The sequence below is a fragment of the Condylura cristata genome, unplaced genomic scaffold (assembly GCF_000260355.1).
Source record: "Condylura cristata isolate star-nosed mole 26May11 unplaced genomic scaffold, ConCri1.0 scaffold00002, whole genome shotgun sequence".
In the NCBI taxonomy this organism is placed as follows: domain Eukaryota; kingdom Metazoa; phylum Chordata; class Mammalia; order Eulipotyphla; family Talpidae; genus Condylura; species Condylura cristata.
In genome coordinates, this window is record NW_004567103.1 from 3,792,458 (window position 1) to 3,802,415 (window position 9,958).

At 63.1% G+C, this 9,958-nt stretch overlaps 1 protein-coding gene across 1 annotated transcript in view; it reads right to left on the reverse strand.

Moving 5' to 3' along the window:
- Positions 1–322: 322 nt before the first annotated feature.
- ITM2C (integral membrane protein 2C) overlaps positions 323–9,958 on the reverse strand; it is a 19,910-nt gene continuing 10,274 nt past the window's right edge. Inside the window, exons 4-7 of the mRNA XM_012725199.1 lie at positions 9,628–9,733; positions 6,539–6,722; positions 5,779–6,225; positions 323–595 (exon numbers count right to left, since the gene is read on the reverse strand). Coding sequence (XP_012580653.1) covers positions 323–595; positions 5,779–6,225; positions 6,539–6,722; positions 9,628–9,733 — 1,010 coding nt within the window. The remainder of the gene's footprint in view (positions 596–5,778; positions 6,226–6,538; positions 6,723–9,627; positions 9,734–9,958) is intronic.

Here is a 9,958-nt window from a genome sequence, read left to right on the forward strand (position 1 = left end):
GGGGCGTGGACAGCCTGGCGGGGCGTGGACGGCCCAGGGGGACAGCCTGGCGGGGTGCCAATGGCCCGGTGCACACAGCCCACGGCAGGGACAGAGGCAACCCCCGGGGTCCCGTGGCGTGTCGACACCCCCTTGCCGGACCCCTCCCCAGGGGCCCAGCGGTCGGCCTGAGTGCAGCCAGCGGTGGCCTGGTCTGGACTCCCGACAAAAGCAGAGGCCACGGTGTGCAGCCCGCTTCAGAGACGCGGGCTGGGAGAGCGCGGAAGCTGCTGCCCCACCACCTGGCTCCCCCACGCGCACAGCTGGCTCTAGCGAGTGGAGGTCAAGGCGCACCGGAGCTGGAGCTGGCGCGGAAGGAGAGCAGCCGCCTGCCCGGCACCCAGCTCAGGCCGAGCGTCTCCTCCCCCACCTGGAGCGCGCTGCTACCGAGACTGCAGCCCGGGCCGCAGGCCTTGATGTCGCTGGGTGACTCACGTGCCCTTTCGGCTTTTAAGTCCCCTGAGGCAGGACCAGAGCCTGTGACTTCAAAGCCTGATGTCAGCTCCGCTGGGCGGAGAGGCTCTGAGTGCAGCTTGAGGCCCTGACGGTCTTTGTTCTGGGGGGCGGAGGGGGGGGCCGAGTTCCTCCCACGAGTCTGGTGCTGCAGTCACGCAGAGGCCGGGCGGTGCGTGGTGGGAGGCCGCTGCCGGGGCCAGGACCGTTGGGGACCAGCACCTGCGCACGCACGCACACCGGGGAGCCCGCCCTGGGAGGGGGGGGGCTCCCGACCGCCAGCTGAGGCCACCAGAGCACAGGAGAGGCGTGCAGACACCAGAGAGCCTGCGGATGGTGCCTCGCAGAAAATCTGTCCCCAACTGGGGACAGTACATGGTCCAGTGACCCAGTGGCCAGGGTGTGGGACTCAGGCTCTGTGAGAGGAAGGCGGGGCTTCCCCGAGGGCCGGTGGGCTGGGGAGGGTGGAGGCAGGCTCTAACGCTGGCTCCCCGCCGGGCACTGCTGGCACTTGGCTCCAAGGCAGCCGGGTGCAGCCTCCTGGGCGAGCCTCTTCCAGGGTTTCCTAAGCTGGGTGCAGAGTTGGGGGACATTCTGGGCTCAGTGCAGTGAGGGACTGCGTAGGTGGAGCAGAGTGGGGTGCAAATGCAAAACTAGGAGGCTCGCTGGGGCCTTGCAGCCATGTCCTGGGGCTGGAGGCCCAGAACACCCAGAGCCAAGCCAGCAGGAAAGCGGACTTTCTGCATTCAAGAAAGATGGGAGCAACGGCTCATTGTTGGACTAGTAAGGGGAATCTGACTTAGGCATCTGGGACATTAAGTCCCATGGGTCAAGTGGGGGAGAAAACCGCTGGAGTGGAGGTGTGTGCTATTTCCTCCCCGGGATTTTCCTAGCTGCAAAATCATCCCCCACCGCAGGCACTGTGTCCGCCTGCAGACTCCCGTAACCAGCCACTGCAGGGGAGGAGTGTGTCGCTGACAGTCCTGGGGGCTGGGGAGTCCGAGCTCAAGGTCCAGACGCTTAGGTGTTGACGGGGACTCTTCTGGCTTGCAGACAGCTGTCTTCTCCCTGGCCCTCACACAGTGGACAGAAAAGTAGCTCTCTGGGGTCTCCTGATCAGGGCACTAACCCTATGGGATCAGGGCCGCCTCCGTGACTTCCTTGTACCTCAATTACCTCCCAGGGGCCCTATTTTCTATTTCAGCCACCCTGGAGGTTCGGGCTTCAGCACATGGGTCTCGGGGTCCCGGGGGGTTACTCTGTCACCTGGGGTAAAGATGCTGTGCGCTACTTTCCTGGCTTCAAATTGAAAGTAGGTGCTCTGAGCCCTTTGGGCTTTACTGCAGGGTGTTCCAGCTCTACCCCTGGGGGCGCCCTTCCTCTCCCAGGACCCCACATCAGTCCTAGGGACAGTGGCCCTCCATGGCTGCACATTTGCAGAGACCATGAGGGTCTCAGCTCTCCCGGGTCAGGCCAGGGTGTCCTCTTAGGGCTGAGTCAGGCTCGAAGCTCATTTCAGAGACCTCTGGGGGGGCGCATGTGTGAGCAGCAGCCCTGGAAGCCGGTGGCTGAGTCTGAGCAGCGTGGGACGCCGGGAGGAATGCAAAATGGCAGCTGGACAGAGAAAGTCCCCGGAGCAGAGGCAGCCAGAGAGCTCGCTGCCCACGGCGGAGTCTTCAGAGACCCAGGCCCTCAGCGTAAGGACCATTTCTCTCCCAGACTACAGGTCCCCCCTGAGGGCCCTGTGGCAGCTCCCGCTGCCTCTGCCGGTTAGTTTCAGAGACCTGTGGTCTGGGGCAGCGGACCTGTGGGAAGAAGAAGTGTGCATGCTAATGGGGTGGGCTGGGGGTGGGCCAGGGCGCTGGTGCACAGGTTACAGGGCACCCCCATGCGGACTGGGCCGCCTGCCTGTGGGTCCTCACCCACGTGCTTAAAATTCAGTTGTACTGCAGGCGCATACAAAAAGGATCAATAATGGGTTCGCTTACAAGGGGAAAGGAAAACCCAGGAAAAGAGAGATTTAAGTGAACTGGGATATCCTACCAGTTCCACTGACTTGGAACCCCAATAACACACTGAAGGCTCATCAGGAGCCTAATGACCAGCCATCAGCCATGCGGTCCAGAGAGAGCGCGTCTCACGTGGCTCCTTCTATACCCCCCAAAGTCCCAGAATGCTGCTTAGCTCCGGCCCTGGGTCCTCACAGTCCTGCTGGGAGTCGTAGTTTACTGGAGCAGGGGGTGGCGTCCACAAACTGCAGAGTTCCTTCAGGACATCCTTTCCCCCTAACAAGAGGACCGGCCGGGAAAGCGAGGCTCCGGTGATGTGCTGACCACGCCCCAGGGCCCGGGGCACGTCGCCCGCCAGGCCCCCTCCTCCGCCGGCTGGAGCCGGGCACTGAATACCTGGGTCTCCCCTGGCACTTCACACGCTGACACCTGATCGCCGTGTGATGTCCTGAGAGGTGGGGCCGTGGCGGTGACGGGGTCATGAGGGTGGAGCCCTCCTAGTGGGATTAGGCCCTTATAAAGGGAGCTCTAGGGGACCCCCAGGCTGCCTGCCCTGTGAAGGCACAATGAGAAGGCGCCCCGCTGGGAACCAGCCACCGGAGTCTGAACTTCAGCTTCCACGACCACCGTGAGACCGTGTTCAGGCCGCAGTCTGTGGTACCGGGCGACAGTGGCCTGCACTGACTCAGACGGGGCCGATTTAGTTATTAGTGAGCTGAGAAAGGGTTGTTTACCAGAATTCCCCTTCAGAAAGGGAAGTATTTGGGAAAGTCCTTGGGGTGAAAGAGGAGGTGTTCTCAGACAGAAGGAGCATCGTCACCCAGAGAGGGGGTGAGAGAGGACCAGGGAGCCCCACGGACCAGAGGAGGGCAGAGGGCCCTGCTGCCTGGAGAGGCCCCAGCACCCGTGGCGCTGCGGGGTGGGGTCCGGGCGGCGGGTGGCCTCGGCCCGCGGCAGCGAGGGGGAGAGGGACGAGAGAGGCGGCCGTCTGGAAGCTGTGGGTGCCGTGGGGAGGGCCTGGTCCCCGAGGGTGTGACACTGGGGTTCCGCCCAGGCCTACTCAGGCCTGGGGCAATCCTGGCGGGCTGAGGGTGCTGGGAGCCGTGGACAGAGCAGACTTTGACCACCGGACATCCTAGGACACCTTTCTCCGCGGGCCTGCGCTGGCCGTGGCTGGGTGAGGGCCAGTGGCCCTAAAATCGGGCTTCTGGGACGGCTGGCCAGAGAAAGGTGGAAGGTCAGGCACTGGGTCAAAAGGTCACAGCTGACCGCTGTATGCTCATAGCTGGGTTCCCCCTTCAGGGTAGTGCATCCGGCTTTATGTGGAACTAACAGCTCCGCCTCTGACGCAGTAACACATAGAAAATGTCTGGCATAGACAAGGGCTCACAGCGGATAGGTTCTCAGAACTGTGGTGAGCGTCACAAAAAAAAGAAAAAAAGAAGTGTTCGGTGGCCCTCTGTGGAGGCCACAGGTCTTGACCAACGGAAAGCCTTGGGCTCCCCTTCCAGTCTGGCGAAGCTGATGGATTTGCCCCAGTTTTAAAAGCAAAAAGTAGAATACACAAGGTTGCAAAGCAAAACTAATCTATTAACCGTCTGTTATCAAAATTAAAAAGTAGGCTGTGACGACATTTGCTCCTCTGTCCAGGCACTGGGACAGGTCGAGAGACAGCTGTCATAACTACCCTGGTTTTCAATGAGCAAGGAGTGGAACTGAAACAGCTTTAGAAATATCTGTAGCGACTGTGGAGGACTCGAAAAGAGCTGTGATTTCGGTGGGTGATAAGTCCCAGGAACTGCTGTCGCTGTGACCTCCACGGGCCAGCGTCCAGGAACTGCTGGACAGCTGTGGCCTGACGCCTGCACGCATGGCGGAAGGAAACGCTAGATTCCATCCTGACCCCTAGTGAAAGTGGGCACATGATTATCTCCCCAGCCAGTGCGGCCCTGTGGACGCCACCCCTGTGCCAGGCGTGGGCCTGGCTCAGCACAGACACAGGCGTGGAAACAGGTCAGGTCTCCGGGTTACGCCGGTGTGTTCCGCATCTGTGTCTGTGCCTAAACCAGGCGTTCCCAGGGGCCTGAGGGGGAGGGGCCTCCAGGGGCCCATCCTGTCCGGCCGGGGGATGCCAAGGGCTGTGGCAGAAGCTGGGACGAGGCTGGGCTCTCAGCGCAAGGGGGACCCCACCCCCACCTGTGAGGGGCAAAGTCGGCACGTCTGTGCAGGTGTGCTAGGGTATCCCCGTAAACCTGAATCCAGATGCCTCAGGTCTCCCAGCTCGGGGGCAGCAGTGCTGAGACAGCAAGGGCAACAGTGACACCTGTTGACAGCCAGGGACAGCGCGCCAGGCCCCCTGCTCCTGGGTCCTCCCAGGAGCTCAAGGGACCGCCTAGTGTGCGCATGGACAGGCCGCAATTCTGGAGAGTCTCTGGCGTCCCCAGTTCATCCCACGCACGTTCTACAAGAGCCAGCAGCTGCTTTCAAGTGGGGAATAGTTAAAGCACCCTCAAGTGCTTTGCCTGACATCACAATTACGCACGCCCCTCAGCCACAAACGAGGGAAAGTGCACCCCAGCTGATTAGGCTTCTAATCAGCGGGAAGGGAACAAACAGGACCAGTTTCTGGGTCCCGGGAGCAGATGCGGTGTCCCAGTCCCCCTGTCCAGGGAAGCCCCCAAAGTAAGAAGTCCACCCTCCAGACAAGGGCGGGCTGCCCGCTCATGCCTGCCGAGGCAGGGCCAAGTCTGTGAGTGCCGGGCTGGGGGCCAATGGCCCAGATAAACAAGAGGCCAAGAGGCCCCCAGGGGCCCCTGGGACAGGCCCTGGAGAGTGTGGCGGGACATAGGACGGAGGGACGGCGCGTCTCCGGATGGCCTACGTTCCCGCCTCGCTGGGGCTGAGCACAGCGCTGACCGGGTTTGACAAAAGATAACATGGCTACCACTGTCGACGGGGGTCCAGGGAAGAGCTCGGGGCAGTCCTTGTCCCCTGGACACAGTGCAATGAGCTCATCTCACTGAAAACCCTAAGAGGTCTTCAAAGGTTGCTCAGCAGACCTCGCCTCCTCTCCTCAGCGAGCAGTGGGGACAGGGGCCCAGGCGTGCCCTGGGGTCCCAGGCAGACAGCCGGGCTTGAAATGTTGCCAGAGGACCCGGAGTGATGGCCAGCAGATGGGCAGGAAGGTCCGTCAGGCCCGGCCACCGCCAGGGTGGACGGGAGGGTTTGGGCTCAGTCCGTGGCACTGGAGTCTGCTCACGCCTCAGCTCTGTCTCACCAGCCCCAGGCCCCCCGGGCCCCCTGTGCAGGCCAGAGGGTCTGAAGCCCAAGCATCGGGCTCCTGCACCAGGATTCGGCCGAGGAGCCCCTGAGAGACTGTCTGTGGGTCCAGGTCACCACCGACCTGGGCAGAAATGGCCAAGTCCCTTGTCCCCTGCTGGAACATGGCCGCAGTCACAAAGGGCAGTGGAAGGACCCAAGGGCAGCCCCAGTCGTGGACCCTTGGCCCGATAACAGAGGCTGACATTGTGTGGGACTCTGGCACGGGTCCCGGCTTTGTCCGGCCCCCAGGAAGCCAGGGCTCCCCCTTCACACTCAGCGCGCTGTCCGGATGGCTCCACCCAGCAGACCACAGGGCCGTCCCGTCCTCCAGGGGCCCTGGGCCCCGTCCGCGAAGGGACGGGCCTCCCACCGCGCTCACTTCCCTTTGGGCCCTCAGTCTGAGCTGGGGGAGCAGAGCAGAGGAGGCGCTCAGGAGCCCTCTCAGCTGCTGGCAGGCTGCTTCCCAGCGACACCTCTCTGCAGAGGCGGGAGGGGGGTGGCGGGGTTTCCTCGCAGCTCCCGGGGTGGGGGCTCTCACCAGCTGTTCGCCCACTTCCTGCAGCAGGGCCTGCCCTGTGGCCGCTGGGACTGGGACGGGTGGGGGCTGCGGCCTCCCCACCCCCTGGAGGCCCCTCGCCGCCAGCCCTGGGGCCAGTTGCCCAGACTGTTCTTCCCGCCCAGGGTTTGCCCCAGTTCTGGTAAAGGAGTTTCGTTACCAGCCACCGCACCAGCAGCACAGAGCGCTGGAGGAGATCCAGCTGGAAACTTCCCCTCAGAGAGGCAACGGCCCCCAGGGGCCCGGGGCTGGGCAGGGCCACCGTGGTCTCCTTGGAGATGGGGCCGGCTGAGAGCTGGGCGAAGACGCCTGGGTGGGCTCCTGCCCCCTCTGCCTCGGGGGTGCTCAGGGGCCAGGATGCGGGGAGGAGGGGGCACTCTGACATGGGGTGCAGCTCACTACTCCAACCCCACACTGCCAGTCCCCCTCCACCACCTGCTCACCACCCCAGGCCTGCCAAGCTCCCCCCAAAACTGCTCATTTCTGGACACCTGAAGTTTGCATGTCCTTCTGCTTCCAGGACAGGTTACAACTTCCCCATTTTCCAAATTTCATCAGTTTGTGACGAATCCTAACTGCCTGTATCCAGAGACGGGGGTCCCCCAATCCTCAGCTGTGTCTCCGGCTTCCCAATGAAGGCCCCCTTTAGGATGGGCCCAGGTGGGGCCTCAGAGCAGTAAAGACAGGGTGCTGTTGCTGCCAGCAGGGCAGGTGGAAGCCTTCTCCCCTCCCCTAAGCCCGGACTCCCCACTTCCGCTTCATCGGCTCCCCACCTCGCTGGTTTTGCCACAGAGGGAAGACCTTGGGAGGTCCCAGGAGGCTGGCTGCAACATTACACTGAATCACTACCAGACGGTGGGGTGGGGAGGGGGGTGTGGGAGCTGCCGGGGCTTCAAGTGCAGGTGCCGGATGGGGGGCAGTGTCTGTTGCTCCACAGGAGGCGGGTGGGACTGATGGCCCGAGATCCCCTCCAGTGTGGCAGTGCCACGAAAGGCCCCCCGCCAGGGGCAGGGTCACCCTCGGGGCTTCTCTGTGCTTCCAGAAGAGGAGGGGCGGGGAGGCGGCAGGTGAGCAGCTCAGGCTGCAGACCCCGACAGCGCAGGGGAGAGCAGAGGGCGCTGTCAGAGGCGGGTGCTGCACCTGAGCCTTTTCCCCACCTGCTGGGCGTGGGGCGTGTCAGGGCCGTGTGGGACGCGCGTGGACCCCGCTGGGCCGGGGTGCACGGACACATTCCCCAGCTGTGGTCAGCGCACCCGGGCGAGGTCACCCTCCGTTACAGGAGGGTAAACTGAGACTTGGAGGGATGGAACAACTCTTCGTATTGCCTGTGACGGCTAGCACCCCCACGCACCCCCACGCGCCCCCACGCGGCCCACACGGTGTGGTCCTTCCCTGTGCACACCTGCCACTGGTCCCTTCCAGACGCAGCCTCTGAGCTCTCTGTCCCACAGAAGGGCCTTGGCTGCCGGAATGAGAGGAAATGATGTTCCTGGGCCTCCTCCAGCCCCGCCTTCGGGAGGGCCTCCCTCTGGGAACCCAGCCTCCATGGCGCTGGAACCCCAACGGTCAATGGAGAGCCTGTGGGCTCCCAGCTGACCAGCTCAGCTGGACTTTGAACCGGCCTGCAGCTTCTTATCGGGAAGTCCTTTTGCTCCATAAAGACAACTCAGCTGATGACACATAGGCCCGCCCTGCCCTCCCCAGGGGCCCTGCCCAGACTGCAAACTCTACCAGGCAAATACCTGGTATTTGAGCCACAGGTGTGGTCAATGACGCAGCCACAGGTAACCAAAAGCACCACGCAGCCTGTCAGGGTGGAACTGCCTAGGCCCATCTCCACAGTCAGGAGCTGCTGTCCTCGCACCTCCCCCAAAGGGAAACTTCCCCAGCAATGTGGAGGGCAGCAGATGTGACCTCAGGCTTCAGCTGCCCTTCACGTCCAAGATGCGGGCTGTGTACCCCCAGTTCCCAGGAGCCCTAGATCCTCCGAGCAGTCATCTCTGAACCCCAGCCAGCCAGCAGGTTCTGCAGAGCTGGCTTCAGTCAGGCCCACTGTCCTGGCCACAGAACCAGGCTCCCTGGGATGCCCAGGGCACAAAGCCTGTGATCCCCGAGCACGTTAACCGAAGGCCGCCTCCCCACGTCTCCCCTCAGGCGTAGATGAAGGGCTCAAATGGAGAAAAATACAAGTCGGAGAGGAGAGGTTATGGGGGGACAGGGGAGAACAGGTCCTCCTGCTCCCCAGCACTGAGATTAGCACCTCTCGGGCAGCTGAGCAAACTGTCAGACTTCCAGTATAAAGGACTTGCAAAGGAGGCGCCCCCACGCCAATCCTGCGACCCTTGCACCCGGCACCCCCTGCAGTTTGGCTAATTGGACAGAACATCCGAGGAGAGAACAGAGTCAGCCTAACACACACCCCTGCCTGGGCCCTGAGGGGGCTTCATGCGGCTGCTGGAGGGCTTGTGACAGCTGAAACCAAGGGGTACCCAGGCGCCCCAAACTGGTAAGGGAATAAAAACATCTTGCCTGGTCTAAGTACCTGGCCACCTGAGCACAGACTCGCAGTGTCCTGGAAGTGGGGAGAGCGCAGCAGAGTGGGATTTCAACCCCCAAAGCAGGCCACTTCCCAAAGAGGACTGGGCCAAAGGGGGGCCGGGGCCTCCCCTGAGGCGCCTCCCTTGGGGATCGCAAGGAAGGGGCTAGCCAGTCCCAGGGAGAAGGAATGTACATCTAATCCACCCCCGGGGCCAAGATGACGGCGCCAATGATGGGACAAAACGCTAAGGCCTCTGGGATGGCTCCGCCTGCGTTCAGAAAATGAGTCTTGATGATTTTCCTTAACTAGACAAGGCAATTACTGAGTCCGGCTTTTGTGACACAGGCACTTTACATTTTCTGGGGTTGACCCACAAAACCAGGACGCCTACCTCAGATTTCAGTCAGGCGCGGGTAGGACCAAGCCGGTGAGTCTGAACGGGAGGCGGCGGCTGTGAGCGCCCTTCCGGCCCGCACCCCGGCTGGGCAGGCTGGTTTCCTGTGGATTTGGGCAGGCGAAAGGCCCGCTGCGTAGGTTCCGTGTACTCCACAGCCTCTCAGGGCCGAGTGGGGCCACCCGCAGGCAGGGAGGCAGCGCCGGGTGTGCGCCCGACGCCCCCTTCAGCCCTCACTCTCGTCAGGCGCCAGTACGCACAGCATGGCGCCCGCTCACGAGCATGGCGCCCGCTCACGAGCATGGCGCCCGCTCACGAGCATGGCGCCCGCTCACGAGCATGGCGCCCGCTCACGAGCATGGTGCGCTGAGCCCCTGCTCGGGCTGTTGGCGCCAGCACGCATCCCGCGCCAGCAGTGAAAGCTGGGGGGAAAGCGAGGCCGAGGTGGCCGCTGAGGGGGGCCCATGAAGGGCCGGAGGCCTCCCCGGTGGCCGAGGGTTAAAGCGCAGCACTTGGAGGCCGCCACAGCCGCTGCAGCACGAGTTCGACCCCCCGCCAGGGAGGGACCCCAGAGCGCGGCAGACCTCGCCTGTCTCCCCGCTGCCCCTCTGCAGTGGGTTTCAGTGGATCGGCCTGTTCTGCTTCCC